This window comes from Neopsephotus bourkii, unplaced genomic scaffold (assembly GCF_033783945.1).
Source record: "Neopsephotus bourkii isolate Nb327-2 ecotype Australia unplaced genomic scaffold, CSIRO-AGI_Nbou_v1 NB_410, whole genome shotgun sequence".
Classification (NCBI taxonomy): Eukaryota; Metazoa; Chordata; class Aves; order Psittaciformes; family Psittacidae; genus Neopsephotus; species Neopsephotus bourkii.
In genome coordinates, this window is record NW_026900914.1 from 154,912 (window position 1) to 178,831 (window position 23,920).

The following is a 23,920-nucleotide window of genomic DNA, read 5'->3' on the forward strand; positions in this document are numbered from 1 at the left end:
GTTTGGATCCACACTGGCCATACTCAAATATGAGGGACAGTCACTTTAAATATAAAATCAACTGACGTGTAGTTATGAGAGGTTCACTTGTATTACAAATAAAATGTTGCATTTCATTGAAGCTTGTTTTCATGTACGAAAGAAACACCACCACATACTTAATTTCTGTTTTTCTATAAAGGCAGTAGCTAAGTTTCAGTGTAAGCACTAAGATGTTTGGCATACATATTAATATCCTAAATAAGTAAGCATGCATGCAAAACGCAAACCCTTTCTTTGCATTATAGTAAATTGCAAGATTTCTCTTCACCCTTACAGAGAAGTCCCTATCATTTGAATGAGAATTTATTTCTTCAATTTTGCAAAGAACTTGGGATAATGTCAGATTAGCTTTTTAATAACTATTACTCTTACAGTGCAGCATTGCAGAAAACCAGAAATTTCAAAATGCACCCATGCCCTTTAAGAAAAAAAAAGGGGGGGGGGGAATACTTTCTTCTTTCAGGAATTTGCCCTCCATGGGTTTTCATTCAATTTTGATAATTCTGCTATCAGACAGGTGCAGCAACAACATACCAGCATGTTGTTGTAGTATCTTCACATCTAAATGATATGACTTAAAAGATACCCTGGAAATCTACCTGTGATATTTTATTTGAATATTTTAAGATAAATACTTTATGATCATATATGAGAAATAAATTTGAATTTCAATGATAAAGCTGCCTGACAGTATCCCTTTAAAAAAACAATTTCCTGTAAAGTAACAGCCTTTGAGCTTTGGCTGTGTTTATTCTTAAAGCACTGTTCCCATCAAAAGGCAAGACAATGAAAGGGTTAACGCAGCATCTCAAAAAGCCACCCTGCTGTCTTACATTTAAAAGCTATAGAGACATACCACTGCAGCCTAGAAATTCCACAGAGGAAATGGACCAGCACCTAAAGAGGTGTGGATGTTCTGCACAGAGGCCCAGAATATAAGGTAAAGCACTGTCAGAAGATACTTGTTTCATCATGTTCCTTGAACTAAAGATGAGGAAAGTAGTCTGCAATGAGTTAAGAGGGTGTGATAATAACACAGAAATAAGAAAAAACGGAATGAAAGGAACAAGAATAAAAATGATAGTCCAGAGGGCAGACAAAACAACATGAATATGTTTTTATGTTAATAAGGAACTCTTTGAAACCTGCAATATAATTAGGTTTCATGGAAGCTCACACAGCATGCATTAATCTTGTAAAAGATGTGTGGTAGAACTACCGTATTAAACTGATCAGAATAATCAATGCATTCAGTAAAAGCAATTTAGATCCTTTTTTTAAAGAATGCAGTCACAATCAGTGCTTAATGGAACAGAAAGTAATCCTTACTTGACACAGATACTCAAATGCAGTTCTTACTTTCTGACTTTGGATGCTTTGGAAATACTATTGAACTCAAGTGGCTTAAGTCTAAAGATAAAAAATGGATTCCCATCTTTCTTATTAGAAACAGGATACTAGAACTGGCCTTTTAGATCAAACATAGTCTTAACTGTATTAATTCAGCCTTACCATAGCAGTTTCCCCTCAAGAAACACTGCAGTGCATAAAGTCACTGTAGATTCCAAATGAACTTTATAAAAGGACTACTATGTATGCCTCTCTGTAAAGCCAAACAAAAACCCAGTGTCTTTTTTTTTTAAATTTTGCTTCTAAGCGAATGTATTTTTAATCTAACATGAAAATACTGACTACTTCCACCGCAGTTTCAGTAATACCACTAACAACTGTAGTCAGCCCGCAGTCATGCACATATTAAAACTGCCATTAAGAGATCTGGAAAAGCTACACTAAGATCTGGTAGATGCTGAAGAAAGAGTGTAGTTTTCATGAACAGGCCTATTTAATCTCATAGAAAGATAGGCACGAAATATTTTCCTGAGGAAGAGAAAGCCGTACCTCTGTTCTACACATTAAATCAGACTTCTACCTGTAACTGTGGTAGACTGAAGAGAAGTTGACTCTCACTCTTGAAGCACAAGAGGTCAATGTAAACAAGAGGCAGATCTCTTGCTGTGATTTTTAGTGCAATATTTAAGTAATTTGTACCTCTGATGAGCTGAGAAGTATGACAATGTAAAGTAAATTTTTGACTGATGATAAATACAGCAATTTAGCAGGAATGGAACCAAAGCTTCTGCTTTAGCTTCTTAGTTTATTACTATCTTTCTGAAGTGATGCTAAACAAAGCTCCAGCTGTCAATTCAGTGATTTACTTTAGAATCAGGAGACTCAGGGAAACAGCTCAGTGGGAGAAAGACAAAGAAGCAGCAGCTATCAAGAAGTGTATGCCCAATAAAGATCAAGTTTAATCCTGTTTTTATCTTGTACCATACAGTCTGTTCACGCAAGAAATTGGGGAGAATAATTACAGAGATCATGATTAACAGCAGCTCTTCAGTTTTTTCAATGATTTTTTTTTAGGAATGATTTTTGATGTTGTATTTATACTAACGAATAGTAAAGAACGGATTCAGGGTAGCTAATGATTACAACTACATTTAGGGTTGTGCTGGAAGTTAGGAACGACAGATGGCTGGATGATACTGTACACCCCAGCTTTGAAATAAAAATAAAAGGGATGAAGCAAGGAACCTTTTGATTTTTTGTTTTTAAAATAAAAGCAAAACGTACCATTGGTTGGGTGTCGAGCAAATGAGATAGAAAACCTTTTAACAGCAGAACCGCGTGTGGTGTCTGAGAAAGAGAAAAACAGGTACCTGAAATTTGTAACAGCTACCAAAGGAGGGAGATTTCAAAAAAAAAGGAAAGGAAGAAGAAAAAAGGATGAGAAGGTATTAGAACTGAGTGGCATGCAGAAAGGACCAAGGAAAAGGGCTAAAATCTAAAAAGATGTTAAAAAGAAGAAAATCTGGATTGTTGGTAACTACAAGATATGTAATGAAGTGTATAAAAACAAGCAGAATGAGCTGGTGATTCTGGCATACAAGGTTATATCAGGTTAAAGTCGAACACTGAGTAGTGAATTGGGGGGAAAATAGCATGAATACTGGAATACTGTTTCACCTCAGAGTTTTAAAAGTCTGCTTTGGCATCTTTACATTCTGAAATCTAATGAGAGCGTTTCTTTTCTACCCCAGATTATCCAAAACTGAAAATCTCCTGCTCCTCTGCAATCCAAACCCCACCAAAAAAAAAAAATCAGGAATCCTAAAATTTTCACCATCAGTATTTAACTTATTTATCATTTCAAGATCAGTAAGTAATCATAGAAACAAAAGTTTAAAATGAGAAAAGAATTTAAACCCCAAAATTTTAGTTTACTAAATGAAAAAATGCACTTGCTGAAATCTGGCACACATTACAAGTCTGTGGGCTAGTGTTTAATTCAAGGCAGAAACAAGAATTAACTATGCTATTAAGTTAAACATATGCAAGCTATGGGCAATAAAAAAGCAATAAAAACTCATACAAGTAATACTAAGGCAAAGGATTCTAGGATTCCATTAAAATCTTTAGAAGCTCAATATGGCACATGGGTTTGTGCGTGCATGTGCGAGAGTGTGCACATACCATCTATGAAGCCAGAAGAAGTCAGCTTTTTACGATGAGTACGAGCATAATCCTGTAGGTTAGGTGCACTTGAAGAACCCCCGAGCACTGAGGTGCTAAACAGGCCCGCACAGTGAGACCCTGATGGGAGTTAGAGAAAATACATACAACAACCAGGTGTTTGTCCATTCACATTGGGATGCATGCAGCATGCAAGGACATGGCTCTTACCACACAAAAGGCAGCTTTTGGCAGTGCCTTGGACAGGTTCACAATATGCTTGTAATGTCAGAGTGGTACTTGTAGGCTGAAACTATCTTAATTTATTGTGCTTCTACTCATGACACAGCACTCTCTGCTATATGCACAAAGAGAGAGGACTGGCTTTAACAAAGTGGGTTCTTGTCCTGTTTTCACTTTCGGTAAAGAAAAGTTACCAGTTAGCATCAATTGAAAAATAACCAAAACAACAAAAGAAAAAAAACAAGATTATGATGATAATGATGATGATAATGTGAAAGTCGTTGCAGTTTTAAGAGCTGCAGTTCTGAAACAAATATAAACTGGAAAAATACTGCTCATTGCATTTATCTAAATCAACCTTTGAGATGACAGGCTGCAATGAAGTCCTTACGCATTTCCACGGACTTAATATGGAAATGTTTCCCTTCTACCCCCAGCAAAATGTTAACCATTAATTTGGAAATACTCTATTCTTATTTCAACTGCCATCATTGACAATGTTGCAAACTGAAAATACCTAGAAGCTGATCAAGTTTAGCTTGACTTCTTTTCCTATGAAGACTCGTGTACATCTCCATGCAAGTGAGAGTACTTTTGTTAAAACTCATACATTCCTGCCACTAGGATGGGAGTTTTAACAAATCACTGAAGGCCATGGACAGAAATATAAAAATAACTTTTACAATCATCAACCATAAATAAAATCTGCCTACAATGATGAACAAAATGGAAAAAAATGTTGCAATTTTTTTCCTTCAGCTTTTACTGCTAGTTGAAAGAAGTCGCTTTTCACTCAGAATTTATCTTTTACAGTTTAGTAAGTAGCAGTAGGTTTACTTTGAAAACCAACTATCTACCCAGTGATACTTCCTTTCACTACTTTTAATGAGCAGAAACATTACTAGCACATGTGACCAATCATAGCCAAAATAAACTGGCGCCTCGTCTGTGGCAAAAGCGTTCCACACCAAACGTATACCTTAATCTATGCACAGAAATAAATCAACTTCCACAAGCCACATTGTGTCACACATTGGCAAAAGAAAAGTTGTTTAATTTTAGCAAGCACACAACAGAGAACATGACTTCGATAAACAAGAGCACCTTATGTATGCATTTTACTAAGGGAAAAATATAATAGGGAGAAAAGTATAACAAAGATTACATATACAAAAAATACAGATCTTTGAAAAGAAAGGAAAAAATACTTCTGAGTTTATGTATATAGCTTATGCGTTTTCTACACTTCATTTTTCACATGAAAAGACACTTGCAGAAAAAAATGCAATATTGATTTACAGTAGTGCATGATTTCATATTTTTGCATGAGTCATATGTATGCCTATTTCAAAGAAGTAAATTAAAAAAAAATTTGAACAATTATAGCATGATTCATTCTTATGCTGAAAGGAAGAAATTGATTTTAGGAGAGGAAATGTATGCACCCTCCTAGCCCCTCTCCCTGCCCCGATATTATCAAGAACCTTGACATTTCTTCCCCATCCCCTCCGCTGAATCAAACACCTTCAATTCCATCAGTTACCCACAATAGGAAACATTAGTTTTCAAGAAAAGTGTTTTAACTGTTTCCAGTGCAGGCCATTTATATTCGAAAGATTCTTGCAAACCCCCCAGAATTATCCTGTGTACCTGTTGCGAGCAGTACAGTCAGCAGTGTGAACAGTGTCAATCAATTTGCTCTTTTCAGTTATAGTTTTTTATAAAAAACTTTTGCTGCAGAAAAAAAAATGTCCAGTTCATAGACAGACACTCAGCATATAACAAATACTATTAGGTCCTGTTAAAAAAAAAATGCTCTTCAAAGAATGTACAACTGTACAGAACCACAGGCAGATGAAAAGCTGCTAATATCAAACAAACTTCAATTGTAGGCACATACCTAGACCACTCTCTCGCTTTTGTTCCAGAATAGTTCTTGGTGTTCGCAAGTTACTATTGCTTTCTGATAAGACCTGCATATAAAAAACAGAAAAATAAGGGAAAGTAGAACAGCAGTATGAAATATCCATTTAACTTGATACAGCAGCCTGTTTCAGACAGACAAGTGTTAATAAGCTGTATGATAAGTATTAGTAAAAATATGTAAAGGAGACATGAAGGATCATGCAATGTCCCCTTCTGAAGGGAGTCCATTTGACATGAGTTCCTTGCAATGAAGTGGTGCAAAGCAAGCATTCAGAATGAGGAAAGGACACAGACCAAAACCAATATGAGAACAGACATTTGAGACATTTTATTTCATTTTACCAAAAGCACTCTCCTAAACTGCGCCTGTATTGAAAAAAGGAGGGGAGGGAAAGAAAGACAGACAAGCCATTGAGGACACCATACAATCACTGATCCATGCATGGGCTCAATCAGTGTAATCTTCAGATGCCCACAGCCTTTACTGATACAAACTTTTCCTTTGTAAATAATTTTAGAATTTTCCACAATAAAAAGAAATTATGACATTTTTCAAAGAAAAAGGATATGTTGAACAGAACACCATCCATTGCACGCACGTAAAGAATACGTGGACATACTAAACAATCTTTAGATCTTCGTTGATACTTCGAAAACATTGAAGTTTCTCATTTTCCTGTCTTTCCCACACAGGCATTTAGAAAAAAAATCTTCAAAATATTGTTCAAGTTAATGGATGATGTACTGCATTGGGAGTTTCAGATACCTCCGGATATAGAAGGCAAGAATTATTAGTGCTACAGTTTTTTTCCCTGCAATAGTTAATACCAGGCCACTGAAAATATGATATATGCAAAACAAGTTTTGAATAGCAACATGATGTACCAAAGTATTTTAAATGGTGTTGGTTGCAAATATTAAAAAAAATTATTTTCAATTTACCTACCACCAAATTAAGCAATGCTGTTTTTAAAGTCTTAAAGGACAACTAAACCAAAGCAGAAATCTGTTTCATTAGGCAGTAGACTAAGTCTTTTTTACTGTGGTAACATTTGCCATTCCTATAAAGAAACCAAATTTTTAGGAAAACGTGTAACACATTCAGTGGAAAAACATGCACTTGCTCTTTTTCCCCCAAACATTCTCAGAGAGTAATTTTAAGAAGTGGAAGGATTTGCATCAAACATAATCCATAACAAGGGATTAGATGTCCTTAAAGACAGTTGGTTGTTGCTTGTTAAACATAATAATGTTTAATGAAGTAAAGTTTAAAAACCTGTTGCCATGAGCCAAAAATACTGGATGTGAAAGCCAATGATTTAGGGGAGACAGGGGAAGAAGTGATTTGTTCCCCTGATCTGCGTCTTCGACGCCCAGTACCCACACCACTGGTGTAATGCAGCCAGGTACCAATACACTCTGGGCTAGACACACTCAGGGGGCTCTCTTCCTGGAAGTGAGAAAGGGGGCAAAAAACAGCAAAGCATGCAAAGTTAGATTCAACAGAGCCAAATGAACAGAAAAGAAAAAAACCCGATTTGCTTGCACCCTTTTATATACCGCTTTGAAAACTATTAAACAGTGAATAGGGAAGAGTACTATTACAGTATTAGGAAGCTATCAGTTCTACTTATGCATTTTCATCCAATTATATCTTTTAATACAACCTGTATATCAAATTTCTGGTAGACTGATTATTAGATATGAGAGGAACGTAACTGTTATAAATATGTGATTCAGAATTTTAAGAATTTCCCACATGTTGGAAACACAACATCTGTTATCCTTGACATACTGTTCAACAGTATTCCCCCCCTCTAAGTAAATTAAACTTTCCTATTTATTATTTAATAGTTTTCATTTCTAGTCTATAACCTTATCTAGGAGATTCTGATTTTCAGCATTGCCTCTGAGACTCTACAGCTGACCCACTAGTAGCAGCGCCAACCTCACTTGTAGTTTTCCAACATTAAAAGAGCCCTAAAAATTATCTGATGCTGGATGCCTGTTGAAACTTCAAGGGAGGACATTGTCAGGCTGAGTCCCCCATGCCCTACGTCACTACGTATTGTTAGCAATCAACATTATAGCAATACAGAATTCAATTTCCAATGCTGAATGAGTTTTACTCTCGTTTTTCTGTTACAACTTGGTCTTTTTGTATTTTCATGAATCAATTCCAGCTGCAGTCCTTCTGTAAATATTGTTGACTATACCCCTGATGAAAACTTCCATACAATCTCACACCTGACAGTGTCCTTTCAAATTAACATAGGTGAAGAGAGAATTGTCTTGTAGTAAAAAACAAAACAAAACAAAAACAAGCCAAAAGGTTCAAAGCAGCTGAAGTTGCAATGTTGTTTTTTTTAAAATACTTCAAAATACCATTTGGTTTAAATATTCCAAATACAGGTTTTGCAGATTTCAGCAGGCCAGATGAAACTTCCAGTTTTACTTTTTTTCAAAACTAGTTTCTTAGTGTTTTATTTATATCTGCTATTTTTTTCTGACAAGTAAACAAGCATTGAATGCTGAAACATATTCCATCTGAACATGTATTATCTGAGCAGTCAAAATTTAGCAGTTTATGTTATTAGCACCTTCTGAAATTAACTTTCATATAATTTATAAAAATGTTTAAAGTTTGAAGTTGCAGACTATTAAGTTGTGTGTATATGAACTTGTAATGAGAAGGGGAGTTTGCATGATCATAGTGAAAATAGCTTTTAAAAATCCAAGATACTGATGTTGTGAGCATTTGTTTATGATAAAACTTGGAAAGAGAAAATGTAAGACATTCACATTTATTATCTCTGTTAATTTATGGAAGTCATGTGAGATATACATATATCCTTACAGAAGGGAATCATTCATCTTTTTCTCTCCACATTACCAATAACCAAGTTACTTGCAAATTTCTAATGCTTTCACTGCATACAAAGAGCCCATTCGCAACACAAACATGGAAGGAAAAGCTTTTGGTGTGAATTTCATTTCTGATGGTTTTAAGCAACTGCAAATGACGCAGTAAGAAACTGTTAGTCTTTTTCTAGCATTAATATCACAGAAGTGCCACTATGCACCATGTGAAGCTTTGCTGCTCAATGTACAAATGGCACTGGTGATACTGCCGTATGTCCCTGCACCTGTGACATTAAGGCCATAACTGTGAAGCATGTCTAGATGTTATGGCCTTCAGGACAGGAATTTAGACTGTTCAAGATGTTATCTAAAGAATTTATGACACACAAACCCCACCCACTTAAAAAAAATAAACAACCACCTTCCAGTTTATTAACTTACCTTAAAATTCTTGACAAGTGGAGTCACTTTCACCCCACATGAAAGCAAATACATGTCTCACCTCCTGCAGCTCCCCTACCACCCCCAATCCCTTTGATTTCCCTTTCAGCATGATCAGCCTGAAGTTTTGCTTAATTCCTAATAGCAGCTGCCTTGTAAGGATGAATACAAAAGCAATGTATGTTAGTCTGAAGATGTAGACTGATAAAAGTCTTCTTTTTCACATGCCAACTCTTCTAAAATGGCTTAAAAAGAAAAAAGGAAATAATTCTTATTGCAAACCAGTAATTCATTTTAAAAACTCCGTCACAAAAATTACTGCCATGGAGGATTTTCCATAGAATAAGAGCAACCCTTCTGTGAGACATAACATCATACTGGTTCTGTGTAATCAAAAGCAGAACTACATGTGGTTTTGTTCTGTTAAAAATAAGCAAAAGTTAATTTCTATGAAAGATATTATCTGGAACATAAACACTTACTTCAACAGAACCAATCTTCCTGGATCTTGGAAGGGGTGACTTTCTGTGTATGTGAATGGGGTCTGATACCATTGGCTTGAACATCATGACTGACCGATCTACTTCATCTCTTTTAGGAGCATGTACCTCCTCATCACTATCGTTTTTATGAGAGTTTTTCTTTGCACCTTCATTCTACAACCAATATAGAAATAATTTTCAATTTAGCTGCACAATTTGCAACACATAGACACAAGTGGCTGTTAAATAAATCTTCTGCATAAACATAAAGCAAGCAGATTTAAAAAATAGAGGCTATAAATTATTTACTATTGAACAAATTGTTCTAGACTTTTATAATCTGTATTTGCTCCTAACCAGCAAATACGTATGATGATGATGATCATCATGGCTTGACTCTGCAAACGAAGATTTGGGAAGGGCTTTACCCACGCTTACTGCAAGCGTGCTTAAGACTAAAAATGCCAATGTGAGATAGGCAAATCCAGCTGCAAAAAGTACAGCGAAAGGTCTCCTTGGGTCGTGTAGGCTGGGCGTGATTCTTTCTACGCTGTCTTTTCTCCTAGAGACTAGTTCTGCGTGAGTTCTCAAAGGAGTCAACAGCATTATGTATGGTGTGTCTCCAAGTCTCCCGATTGGAGGCCAAGGTGGCCCACTGATGGTAGTCAATATGGCCAAGGCTAAGGTATTGTTTCAGGGAATCCTTATATCTCTTCTTTGGGGCAGTTCTCTTGCGGCTACCGGTGGCAAGTTCACCGTAAAACACGATCTTAGGGAGGCGGTGATCCTTCATCCTGGAGACGTGCCCTGCCCAGTGCAGCGGCCATTTCAGCAATATGGCCTCTATGCTGGTGACCCCTGCCTGTTCGAGCACAGTGACATCAGACACATAGTCAGTCCAATGGGTGCTCAGAATTGTACGGAGGCAGCACTGATGAAAGCATTCGAGGAGTCGCAGGTGATGATGGTAGACCCATATATAAGAGTAGACAGTACAATGGCTCTATAGAAACTAATCTGTGTACTTTCCTTCAGGTGTTTATTGCACCAGACTCTTTTATGGAGTTTTTCAAAGGCTCTATATGCCTTTGCTATTCTGTTGTCTGTGTCTTTGTCGATTGTGGCATCCAAGGAAATAATGCTTCCCAGATAGCCGAACTGCTGAACTGACTTCAGCTCTGACTCGCCAATGGTAATGTGGGGATGGCGATAATCTTCTTGTGGTGCAGGTTGGTAGAGAGCTACTGTGTTCTTCAAGCTGACTTCCAGGCGAAAAAGCTCAGCTGCCTCTGCAAAGCAAGATGTTAAACACCGCAAAGCTGATTCTGTGTGGGCAACAAGGGCGGCATCATCAGCAAAAAGCAGTTTATGGACAAGATGGTTTAGGGTCTTAGTGTGGGCCTTCAGTCGCCTTAGATTGAATAGGCTACCATCGGTACGATATCGAATATAAATGCCATCTTGCTCGTCGAGGTCTGCTGTAGCCCTTTGGAGCATCATGCTGAAGAAGATTGTGAATAAAGTTGGTGTGAGAACGCAACCTTGTTTCACATCACTGGTTATTGGGAAGGGTTCAGCGAGTGTATTGCCATATCTGACTTGGCCTTGCTGATCCTAATGTAACAGAATGATCATTTTGAGAAACTGGGGGGGACGAACTAATCGTTCCAAGACCAGCCACAGGCCTTTTCTGCTCAGTGTCAAAAGCTTTAGTGAGGTCAACGGAAGTTACATAGAGCCCCTTATTCTGTTCTCTACACTTTTCTTGCAGTTGTGTGAGAACAAATACCATGTCTGTGGTACTTTTATTAGCTGTGAAACCACACTGACTTTCAGGTAGAAGTTAATTAACCTCACTGTTCAGACAACATATTTTACTCTGACATTCTGTTGGCCTAGTAATAAAATGAAGAATTCCAGCCAAGCTTTGTTTTCAATCATGTCTTGAAAAGCAGGTGGTAACTCTACAGACTTTCCCATACATCTTTGAAAATATAAATCCTTTCTCAACAGTCTGCATTCATAAACATGCCAAACTACCTTATTTCGTTAAATACTGCTTTTAGTTACCAGAATATCAGTTGGTGTGATGCTGATGTTGGCATCACTTTTCTTACAATGTGTATTTTGTATTTCTAGCAAGAATTGTGGCAAAGTCATGGAAGGTCCAAATTACCAATGTCCATTACCTCAGTGTATATTCAACATGTAATACACTGGAACTGCCTACATTTTATTGATATTTTTCTACCAAAATACATATTTGTATTTCACCTAACAATCTCCCAATGTTTATTTTATGTATGTCTGCATCCAAAAAAGCTAACTTTTGCTTTAAAGAATGCGTAACTGTTACCTCTCTGGAGGCAGGTCTGTATCCATATCCGGCTGGTAAATTTTTATCTTCCTCACAGCCTTTGGCTCCTGGACTGAAGTGCAGCTCTACATGAAAACGTTCTTCTGAAGATAGTTCCTGAAAGAAAATGATTAAATAGGTTTACAGTTTAATACTTAGCTTAGCACTACTCATTCCTGAAGATATTTATCCATTTTAAGTACCTTGTTTGGATCTTCATAAAGCATGATAACAATCTGTGTCATGTAATTGAGTTCATTGACAACATTTAAATAATCCATAGCTCGTTTCCATTGTTCATCTTTTGATTCCTTTGGAAGGGGGGGAAAAAAAAATATTAACAAATAAAAACCAGCTATTTTCTTTAAGAAGATTTATGATTTCCCTTTCCCCCCATTTACATGGATTTTACATTCACAGCAGAAGTATGAAGCTTTGCACAGCTAAGACAAACAAACAAAAAAAAGAGATACAACCAGGGGAGAAAACCCCAAATGGACAAACAAGCAGGAACTTAAAATTACTCATCAAATAAATGAAAAGTGGAGGTCAGAACTTCCTGTATTTTATTGCAGTGTATCTTTCATGTTCTTTTGCCAATGATGCTATATGTCTTGTAGACAGAGGCACTGTTTTAAACTCTCCTGATGTGAATTGTTAATTTTGCAATAAATTTATTTCAACTAGTATATTGTGGAAAATGTTTCTAGATATCACTACCAAACAGAGTAAATGAAACCTTTTAGTATATAAAACATCCCAAATTATATAAAATGAATATTCACCTTTTTTCATATTCTACAAAAGACATATTTAATAATTAACTTTAACAAAAACTTAAACGTTTATCAGTCTAAAACTAGGAGTTTATCTGTTGTAGCATATGTCACAGAGGTCTGGGATTAAAAATGCTTTTGCCATTAGTAAGTTTAGTCATCCATTACCAGAAGCAAGTATGTCAACAGAACCACTTCAGAAGTTAGTATGTTAATCAAGCTCTATCTTAGAAGCAACTGTTTAGGCTTTGTGGTGCTGCACTTATCCTCTCCAAGATTTCAGTTGGGTTATTTCTGAATCTGGAGACCTTGCCTTTTTTAGACCTTGTTTTCAAAGCCAACCAGATGGAGAATAATGCACCACCTTCAAGGTATTCTACAACAGTATAGGAAAGTAAGACAACCTACTGAAAAGCAGAAACTCTGCACTATTTAAGTCAGGTAGGGAGGTCTTGACAATATGCCAGTGGTCAAAAATAGTAAGCCAGTCCAAGAGTGATTTCAAGAGAACCCTGAATGATAACTTGAAGGAAGTAACTGGAAGAATTATAGGTGCCAATATAAGACAAAAAAAAAAAAAAAAAAGCAGCATTATCTGCCCTTTTCAAATCTCTTTGAGACCATAACATACACAGCCAATGGAACTCAGCATTACTTAAAGGACATGCTGATTTCCACCAATGTGCACATCAGCAATTTGAAATGTCTCTGTATATATAATAAGAAATAAAATGTTTGCAAAAGTGTGATAAATTTTGAAGGCACTTAAGAAAATTAAGCTTTCAGGGGATACAGTCTTAGTAAAATTGAGTCATTTTGGTTCCTCTCAAAATGTTAGAGCTTTAACAGAAAAAAAATGCTCAACTTACATCACATAAGGCACCGTAACGAAGGGTGGATAACAAGGAGTGGACATGACTCTCGCTGGTGAAATACAGTCGTGTACGGACATGGCGTTCAGGGGACATAACACCCCTGGAATAACTTGAAAATAAAAGGAATCTTGTTAGACCATACCAAGATGTGTCCCTGTTTTAGAAATAGCTGTCAACAAATAAACTGTGCTTCTTAAATTATGAACTGGTAAGACACTTCAAATATAAAAGCTACAGAGTATCTCTATTAACTCTTACGTAAACTAATGTAACCATGTAAAAAAAAAAAAGACTTACAGAGGGTGAAGCTTATTTACAGTATCATCATCTTGAGTTCTCTGAAGGTCAGAACGGATTTTTCTGACTAGAGGAGTGCAGTAACCTTTGGCAATCTCTAGTTTCTCAGCCTTAGAAATGCCGTATTCCTGTAAGAATGTAAGAACAAACAGACTTCTAAAATTCAGTTAAAGATTAAAATGCCTTTCCTGCTCAAAGGCTTGTGTAATAAATCCGATTAGCCATCTACTTGCCCTGGCTGCAAACTGTTTTGCTTAACATTTTTATTACACTTGATTACTGACACCCCTTCAAGTAACAAGCAGTTTGCCTTTTTGCTGTTTGATTTGACACTTTTTTTATTAAGACACAGAAACAGGTTTTTGATTCACTAGTTAAAACCACAAAAGTGGATTCACTTTCTGGTATGATGAAACTCTCTTAAACAAAACATCTAGTGAATTATTCCTCCTCCCTGTGAGCATCATGTGCTGCACATGATATGAAAGTGCTCAAAGAATTTTAATTGATCTTCTGGTTACCCTAGAAGGCAAAAGAAATACTTTTCCTTTGCATTTTCATAGAATCATAGAATAGTTAGGGTTAGAAAGGACCTTAAGATCATCAAGTTCCAATCCCCCTGCCATGGGCAGGGACACCTCACACTAAACTGTATCACCCAAGGCCTCATCCAACCTGGCCTTGAACACTGCCAGGGATGGAGCATTCACAACCTCCCTGGGCAACCTATTCCAGTGCTTCACCACCCTAACAGGAAAGAATTTCCTCCTTATAATGAACAAGAGTATATAACAAAAAAAAGACATGAGAGAAGTAAAATATCTCAAGCTTTCTTTTAACAGAAAACTAAAATCACAGGTAAATTTGTATCATGTTGTCGAAGTCATGCATTCTGAAGTTTTACAAAACTAATCCCGAATTATCTGAACTCCATTCTCCTCAAGGGAGTAGTATCATTATCCCTGCTTTAAAGATAAGCCAATATAGAGAAAATCAAGGCAGCATGAGACTTATTCAGGGCCACAGAGGAACTCTATGTCAGAAGGAACTTATGTGCCCTACAAAGGTACTGCTAGGTTAAAACTTCCCTCTTCTAGAGAATGGCAAGATATGCTATACACTGTGAAAGGCATGCAGCTCACAGCGCTCATTTAATACAAGTTTAAAGCATTATCTGCAGTCTTATGATAGCTCTTATTATAAAAACACTGCTGTGCAGAAGGAATCCCAGATATGACATTTGATCAAAGCTGAATGTCACAATGAAGTTCTGTTCATTTTTGCACAGTGGAAAGGTATTGGAAACAAGATTTTTTGATGGCCACCTAGAGGTTTAACCAAATGATTTCTTTTCAGTCTTTTGTCATGATTTGCACCCTCAGCATCTCAAATTACTTGGGCTTATTAAGTTTTTTTCTGTTTTTCTTTCTTCAGTATGTCCTCATTTTTACCCACCCTAACATTCTATTCAAAATTTAAGCTTAGAAGGTCTGCATAACACAACACATTCTTTACTGCATTATTCTTTTTGTCCTCTTTGCTGTCAGGGAGCTTGAGAGATGGGGGAGTTTGAGAGATGAGGAGAGGAAGAAGTTCCCTCACTTCTCTAAAAAAAAAGCTGTGTAAAACTTGGGTAATATCTCTCTTACAACAGTGCTCTGTAACTACAGGGGCACCTGGGAAAAGCTTTAGTCTGTTCTATCCTATTATCACAAAACAGTTCTATGTCCTGCAGCCTACAATGTTTTAGAGATAATCTCAGTTTAACAGCCTGTCGTATATGGAAGTTTAACTTGCCTGCTTCTGGCCTGCAATTCTAGGAAAATTAATGTGCATGCTTTTATCAAGGAGTGTTACCATTCTGAAGAAGCAGAATGGTCTTTTTAAATTCAAATTGCTTAAAACAAGTGAAATCAGATTAAGATTAACAGTGCCATTTCCAAAGAGTCTTGAAATTTCTAAAAATAGAAACGATGAAATTAAATGTATTTTCGGAATACACTATTGTTCACAATGTCAGCACTTAAATCTATGAAGAATAGCTCAGATGAACCACTTTCTTCTAATACACTGCACTAAAAGAGGCCAACATTTTCAGAGCTTAAATTGCTAAAAAAAAAAAAAAATCACTTTGAACACATCTTATGAATTATGAATCAGATTTTTCTTAGAAAAATAATCAGCTTGCTACCAGAAAATAAGAGATAATGTTAAAGGCTTCTATTACTGCAACATACAAGAACCTTCAGTACAAAAGACAGAGCAGACATTTTCACAAAATTTGAAAAAGCATTTATTGTGCAATTCATTTTATTTAATAACTGAAAATGCTTACCTGAGGGATCACAATGTCAGCCAAAGCCTTTGAAAGCCTGTATAATTCCATTGTGTTTTCTAATTTCAATGAGCCATTATGCTGCACATCATATTTAATACAGTCATAAATATCAGGAATTTTGCTAATATCATATCTTCCATTTTTTGTTTTAAAGTCTTTTTCCAGCTTGGACCACCTGCGCAGCATCAGTTCTAGTGTCTCACTGTGGTACAGCTGAATATCTGCAGAGACACATATCTCATAATTAAAGGCCATCAAGCAAACGGGAAATTTTAATCACATGTTAGCTACAGTTGAATACAGATGGATAAAAAGGATCAAGTATGTTTTAGAGCAGAGAGAACAGATGTGCATATAGCTCATTTTTACTGCTGAAAGCCTCACAGTTGCATGGCTACATCAAGATAGTGGAAAGCTTATCTACAGAAGTGCACCGCTGGCCCTTTAAGAAAAGCTTACAGCACAAACAGCATGTTCTACAGCACAGATAATATATATATTAAAAAGTAACCACAAAAAGCCATAAGAAAATTCTGGGAGGGAGGAAAAGGAGCAAGACAACATCTCTGTTTAATAACAGATCATGCATCCCATTTGTTTCTCCCTCCTGCATGTGGTAACAGCAAAAGCCAAGAGAAGGCAAAATGAATGGATTATCTCCATCCCAGGACAGAGGATTACATCAAATAGCCAAAACCCACTGATGCTATGCATAGGTGACACTTGTCCTGCTCAGCCTCAGAACAGAAGTTGTTTCCATACTATACACTGCAGATAACATTGGCAGCAAATATTCCAGTACTTAACTAGTGCCAAAAAAGCACTGTGGTCACTTCCAGCTCTGGTTTTCCTGCATCACATTTTCCTGCATCACTTTATTGCCTGGTTCACCACACTTTATACTGAGCATTATTCTATGCAATACTACCATGCATCATACATCAAGCAACACATCTTCAGCAAAGATACTTAAATAGAAAAATGTACCCATGTAACTTAGCTTCAGTATCATCTTTTTTTTTTTTTTTTTTTGTGGACTGCTGAGTTGCAAATAATTAAGACAAGAATTTCTGCAAACATCTTGAGGACTACCTTGAACTTCTGAGCAGCACAAAGAGCCCTTACCTGCAATGAGATCACATGTTCTTCCTGCTTTCTATTTTAAAATGATGCATATGGAATCAGACTGAAAATCCCTATGCCATTGTTGATTAAGGTTCTGCTAAGAGCAAGTTTAATTATGAAAAGTTATGTTACAGTTCTCTCAGGCATAAGCAAGAGAAACTAAATAGAAGTACAAAAACATTTAAGTACCTGCAGACTTTGGATCTTCCATTCTTTGCCTGATTTGAGAAGTCAGACTCTGGATCAAGGAATAGACCGTGTCGCATGTCTTTACAGGGTTTTTAATAACCTGCATTGATTTAATCAGTGAGACGCTTCCAGATGGAGTAAGCTGCAATTTGAGATAAACACAAAATGATGTAAACAAACTATCTAGATTTGAAAGAACTAGGGAGATAAGATGGAATATATTAAAGATTCCAAGTATTGGAGAAAAAGTATCCAAGCAAGTTGCTATTAATTTCTGAATTCATCTCTGAATTATCTACTCCCTTTAAGGCATTAAGGAAACAAGCACAAGCACAAACAAAAAGAAACCCTTTAAATTTACATATACCAAGAACATATGATACGTCCCTCAGAACTGACTTAATTTTAGAAATTTTAGAGCTATCAAGTTGGGTGTTACCAAAACAATACAGATAATATCCATGTAAGTGAGGCTTAGCCTCATTTTTGAAGAAAAGTCTGCATAAACCAAAGCAAGAAAACAATTATAGTAAACAATAATTAATATACATAACTACCTAATAGTAACCAGTTCCTACCTCCCTATTATGACCAAGTAAATAAATGGGAAAGGTGCTGTGGCACAGAAAAAGAAAAAAAAAAAAAAGTTTTCACAAATTTCAAGTAAGTTTAAAAAAAAAATAATTATCACTTCATAATCCCAGAGGTTAGTTACTTTCGGTAACTGTCTTCGAAGAGTATGCTCTATTCATTCCAATGACATTTCAAACCCCCTTATATTTATACAGCAAAAAGAAGGGGAGAAATAAATAAATCCTTGAAAACCCGTAACCTTTCACTTTTTCCAAGTACTGCTGAATCCACTGCTGGCAGTGGTTTGGATGATACTTTTAATAACATGTTTAAACAAATCCACATGCAGTTTACATGCAAGATAGTAAAATTATTTTTCAGTAGCTTGGTCTCAATACATTTTCAGAAATAGCAGTTTAAGCTTAAACCTCATTTGAGGACTTGTATTTGGTTATTATACCAGAGAAAGAGCAGCTGAAAGAGAAAGAAGTTTCTTAACCATAACAAACATTACTCACATTTAAAACCAGGAACAATCATGTATGTTCTACACTAAGTCAGAATAAACTCTATTAATTTGCACTAATTTAGCACGTTAATTAGACATCTTTTTTCACTGATTAAGAAGTCTCCTACTGGTTTTCAGCATCTTAGTATTCCTTGAGTTAGAAAAAAGGCTTTGTAGCAGATTAAACATTGAAACAAGTGCAGTAGGCAGGCATTAATATATTTTGTAATACCACACACTGTCGAAGTAAAAACAACAGAAAGTGAAAACAATACAGTCTTATTTCTTGAACAATTAAAATATTTTAATGGAAAAAACAGTTTTTAATACTTATTTTAATGAAAAATATTTATGAATGAGGTCTCTACTCCTATTTAAAAGTTTGTAGATATTACCCAAATGGCAAAACAGCTCAAAATATCTAATATCACAATTGGTACAGCTTCCTTTGTAGTTCAAACTATTTCCAACACACAAGTATTTTTTTTTAAATAGATACAAAATATCACTGCTCATTACTTTCAGACAAGAATTTCCATGGCCGTGCTAACCTTATCATAGTCATCAGCAGTAAATTCTCTGTCTCTCTGGAGAATTTCATGGAGTCTTGCTTTAACACGATGCTGACAGCTGCTTAAAGAATCACTATCACTGTCCAGCAGACCATTCATATTAGCACTTTTTACCATCTGGACAAGAATAGGAGTCAGCTCTCCCTCTAGGGCCAGCAGTCCCTGAAGCAAGTAATACAATTAATCAGGCAAACAGATACAAATGAAAATGTAACAGTATCTTAAAAATCCACCAGATTTAAATTCAAGATTATCTAACTCACAGGAAAGTGATACCTGGGTCAGAGCAATCCCAGGCACAGCTACAGGTTGGGCAGAGAAGAGATTCAGAGCAGCCCTGTGGAGAAGGACTTGGGGGTGCTGGTTGATGAGAAAATGAACATGAGCCGGTAGTGTGCGCTTGCAGCCCAGAAAGCCAACCGTATCCTGGGCTGCATCAAAAGGAGTGTGACCAGCAGGTCGAAGGAGGTGATCCTGCCCCTTTATTCTGCTCTCGTGAGACCTCACTTGGACTATTGTGTGCAGTTCTGGTGTCCTCAACATAAAAAGGACATGGAACTGTTGGAACAAGTCCAGAGGAGGGCCAAGAGGATGATCAGGGGACTGGAGCACCTCCCGTATGAAGATAGGCTGAGAAAGTTGGGGCTGTTCAGCCTGGAGAGGAGAAGGCTGCGTGGAGACCTCATAGCAGCCTTCCAGTATCTGAAGGGGGCCTATAGGGAAGCTGGGGAGGGACTCTCCATTAGGGACTGTAGTGATAGGACAAGGGGTAATGGGTTAAAACTTAAACAGGGGAAGTTTAGATTGCATATAAGAAGGAAATTCTTTCCTGTTAGGGTGGTGAGGCACTGGAATGGGTTGCCCAGGGAGGTTGTGAGTGCTCCATCCCGGGCAGTGTTCAAGGCCAGGCTGGACGAGGCCTTGGGTGATATGGTTTAGAGTGAGGTGTCCCTGCCCATGGCAGGGGAGTTGGAACTTGATGATCTTAAGGTCCTTTCCAAACCTAACTATTCTACGAGTCTATGATACAAACAGGGACTTGGCAGACAATACAGATATTTGCATAGAAATGCCCCCCAAAACACTGCTTTACTGTGCAGGATTGCTACGGTTGGTGAAACAGTGATGGTGACATGTCATAAAACATGCTCTCCAGCACATTGGCAGTGCCAACACTCCTCCTGCGAGATGACAGCTGTTGAGGTTGCTGGATGTACATGGTGCCTTCTCCCTGAGGCTGGGAGCAGCAGCCTGACTTGTGGGGGACATGCTCCTGCTCAAGGCATTGAGTCACCGGGTAGGAGCTATCAGAAGAGTCATCCACCTGAACAGCATCTGGGAGGATAAATGGGAGATAGACAGGGTTTTTGCAGAGACCGTACAAAGACAAAACCCCAAACTTGGTGTGGCACAGAAAGACAAAGTCTGAGTTGAACAAGAGGTGAATGGAGACTTCCAAAATGGAGAAGGCTGGAAACTTCTGTGACTTTTCTGGCAACAGAAGGGCTCTGGGATAATGAAGGAAATGGGGTAGTGTCTGCTCAAGCCTGCTGACCAAGGAGAAAGCAGGACAGATGGCTGGAATATTTTTGTGCCAACACATGCAGCATGAAAACAAAGAAAGAAGTCTGAACACTGGCAGAGCTTTAAATTTATTCAGATTACAGACAGGTGGTTGGATAGTTAACATGAATGGACTTTTGATTGGGCCTTTTTATAAGAGTAAGCAGCAACAGGACAAGGGAGTATGCTTTAACCTGACAGAGGGGAGACTGAGATGAAATCTTGGGAAGAAGTTCTTCCTTGTGAGGGTGGTGAGGCCCTCGTACAGGGCGCCCAGAGAAGCTGTGGCTGCCTCATCCCTGGCAGTGTTCAAGGCCAGCTTGAATGTGGCTTGGAGCAACCTGGTCTAGTGGAAGATGTCCCTTCCCCTTGGCAGGAGGTTGGAACTGGATGAACTGTAAGGTCCTCTCCAACCCAAATGAGTGTGATTCTGGAGGTTGTTACTGGAAAGGGCTGTTATACTGCTAGGGCTGTATAATTAAAATCTGTCTGCATCTGCTCAAAGAACCTAACATGCTTGACACATTAATTGTCTACTTTTTCACATTGAATAAATACTCCTTGAAAAAAAAACCCAACAAAAACCAACTCCCCCCAAAAAACCCAAATCAAAACACCATATTTCTTTTAAACCAAAGCCTCATTATACACTGTAGACTCTAATAAGCCATAAATCTCTCCTAATCTTCAAAACTTGAAAACATCAGAATTTTTAAAATTGAAAACACAACTTCACACTGTACCTTTGCAAAAGCTGCTGCAGTCATCTGGACTCGTCCCTCATCAGAAGCGTAGATCTTGAGATCGTGTCGGTAAGTGCTATGTAATCTAAGTAAACCACATCCAGGAAATCCAGCATAATCTCCTACCAAACAAACATTTTGCTCACTCTCATTTGCACTTAATTATCTTCAAAGGTGTATATGCCATTCTATTTTAAGGTTTTTTGTTGCTGTTGTTTTTTTTTTTTTACCTTGTCCACCAGGATACATACACCTGAAAGCCCTTCCAAGCTCCTCTGCTTGAACCCTGCCTGCAGGGGTCAATTCTCCTCCCCATTTTAAAACCAGAAGCAGGGATGGCTCATTTCTTCTATTATCTAATTGTAGACAGAGAAAGGAGTTAAGTAGTAAAGTATATTCTTTTTTTTTTTTTTTTCAAATGACAAAAAATATTCAAACTATGGACTTCAGTAAAGGACTGCATCAACATTATGAATATTTAACAGCATTCTAACATTAAGAAAATATTGAACTGGAGAACTAAATGGGCACTTAGAGAAATCTGACGTAGCTAAACTACAGAAAAAATAAAATATACTTAGCATGAAATATGAAACAAAAAGTAAATTGGGACAGGAAAAGTAAACCAAATTAGATGTTAAATACCCTACATTTATTTCAGTCAATAATCATGGGGCAAAGTTCAGAAAAGTTTATAAAAGTTTTAAAGACATCAGTAAATGTTGAGTCTTTCTCTTCCCAGATCCAAACCACTGTCTTCTGGTGAATGACTGAGTCTTCTTTTCACCCTACTCTTCTGTTACAAAAAAGCAGTGTTAGAAGACAAATTTACTACAGTTTTAGGTATATGATTCAAGAGACTCTGCCAATAAGAAATAACATTAATTGAAAACATACTCCTTTTTCTTACTATCAAGGTGTCTTGTAACACTAGTCCATGACTATTTAAATGCACATATTAAGTAATTAGGTACAAAAGTAATACAATACCTTCTTCTTCACTGGAAGTCTTTGGGCAGCCATGAGGAAGATATGTTAACTGAACTTTGCGATTTATTCCTGAAAAATGCCCATACCTGATGTAGGAAAATGAGAAGGAAAGAGGGAGAGGAACATTCTATACATTTTCCTCCAGAACTGCTATGCTCCTGTAACCAGATATGCTACATCAATACTGGTCACTGATTTTTGCATTTGACCACCATTTACTGAAGCAGCAATTAAAAAATAAACCTAACTCAACAAGCACAGTAAGACCACAGAAGCATCCACCATTTTGTAATAAAACATTTAAAAATGCCATCTACTACTTTTCTCATGACACTGAACATCAAACTAAAAAAAAACAAAAAAAAAAGGCAAAAGGAAAAAAAAGATAAAAAAGTGGAAAGGGAAAGGCAGGACAAAAAAAAAACAAAAGGAGGGGGGGAAGGAAAAGGAAAGGAGGCAACAGCACTTACAGATTACATGAGTAATTTATTCAGATCCACCACCACAGTAGCTATGACTATCCAGAATCTGATCCAGCAGTACAGATGGCTACTATTTTGTCAGCCATTAATTAAATTCTCAAGCAGAACTCATAAATTTCACTAACTGCCTTTGCCATGATTTTTCATTTTTTTTAATTAAAGTTACCTACTAAACTAGTTTTAACTAAAGTTACCTACCATTTAGAACCCTAAGCCCCTGATCTTTAAGACACCTTGAAGACCTAGGGTCTGGGGTTTTAATTAGTAAATATTAATATACAAGTATTAAATATTAATATACAAAGCCTTATTTATTTGGAATCCACCAAGTCTGCTTTAAGTAGACAGTACATAGTGAAAGTTGCTATTGGCTTCACCAGACTTCATGTCACACACTGGAAGAAGCAGACCCTGCACTTAATAATTTAATTTCAAAAACATGCAAGTAGATAAAACCTGAGATGAAAAAAAGTAACATTTCACACAAAATGAATACTTAGATAGTAGATAAAGCAATACATTCAATTAAGAAGATAAGGAGAAAACAGATGTTTCACTTCTTCATAATGTCAGACAGGACATCCTTCCTTTTCATAACCCTTGCGCTTGAACTAATAGATCATTTCATACTTGATAACCATTGCAATGCAAGCACTAACTGGTCTAAACGCTCAAAATAGCTGATGCAACTTTGTTGCTATGAAGCCTGAAAAATTAAACACTTACATTTCTAACACAGTCTTTAGCTGTTCAAGTTTTGCTTTACTTTCTTCAATTTCAGAATCATTGTTCTGCCCAAGTTCTACAAGGAGTTGTCTTGCTATATCAAGTACTTCCTAAAGAAAAAAAACACAGGATTTACTTAAATGATTTTTTATTTATAAAATACCCCTGCAAGAAAACAAAGACAAACTTGCCTGCAACTGTTTTGGTTTTTTCAGTTTTAGTTTTCCAGATTTATATCCATCACATTTTTCAAAGAGATCAAAAAACCTTTAAGAGAAAGAATATTGATTAAAAAACA

At 36.8% G+C, this 23,920-nt stretch overlaps 1 protein-coding gene across 7 annotated transcripts in view; it reads right to left on the reverse strand.

The window, feature by feature from the left end:
- PPIP5K2 (diphosphoinositol pentakisphosphate kinase 2) overlaps window positions 1-23,920 on the reverse strand; it is a 56,019-nt gene that overhangs the window by 4,432 nt on the left and 27,667 nt on the right. For 2 of the 7 annotated variants that reach the window (XR_009724884.1, XM_061349359.1), the window contains exons 12-28: window positions 23,810-23,889; window positions 23,623-23,728; window positions 22,415-22,500; window positions 21,655-21,780; window positions 21,425-21,546; window positions 19,098-19,280; window positions 17,466-17,607; window positions 16,149-16,372; window positions 13,814-13,941; window positions 13,511-13,625; window positions 12,069-12,176; window positions 11,866-11,982; window positions 9,510-9,683; window positions 7,001-7,174; window positions 5,699-5,771; window positions 3,577-3,696; window positions 2,677-2,739 (exon numbers count right to left, since the gene is read on the reverse strand). Coding sequence is in view for 6 of the 7 variants with exons in the window: in XM_061349359.1 (XP_061205343.1) it covers window positions 2,677-2,739; window positions 3,577-3,696; window positions 5,699-5,771; window positions 7,001-7,174; window positions 9,510-9,683; window positions 11,866-11,982; window positions 12,069-12,176; window positions 13,511-13,625; window positions 13,814-13,941; window positions 16,149-16,372; window positions 17,466-17,607; window positions 19,098-19,280; window positions 21,425-21,546; window positions 21,655-21,780; window positions 22,415-22,500; window positions 23,623-23,728; window positions 23,810-23,889 (2,141 nt within the window). In the remaining variant the exon portion in view is untranslated. The remainder of the gene's footprint in view (window positions 1-2,676; window positions 2,740-3,576; window positions 3,697-5,698; window positions 5,772-7,000; window positions 7,175-9,509; window positions 9,684-11,865; window positions 11,983-12,068; window positions 12,177-13,510; window positions 13,626-13,813; window positions 13,942-16,148; window positions 16,373-17,465; window positions 17,608-19,097; window positions 19,281-21,424; window positions 21,547-21,654; window positions 21,781-22,414; window positions 22,501-23,622; window positions 23,729-23,809; window positions 23,890-23,920) is intronic. The other 5 variants (XM_061349361.1, XM_061349360.1, XM_061349363.1 and 2 more) reach the window with 5 other exon arrangements.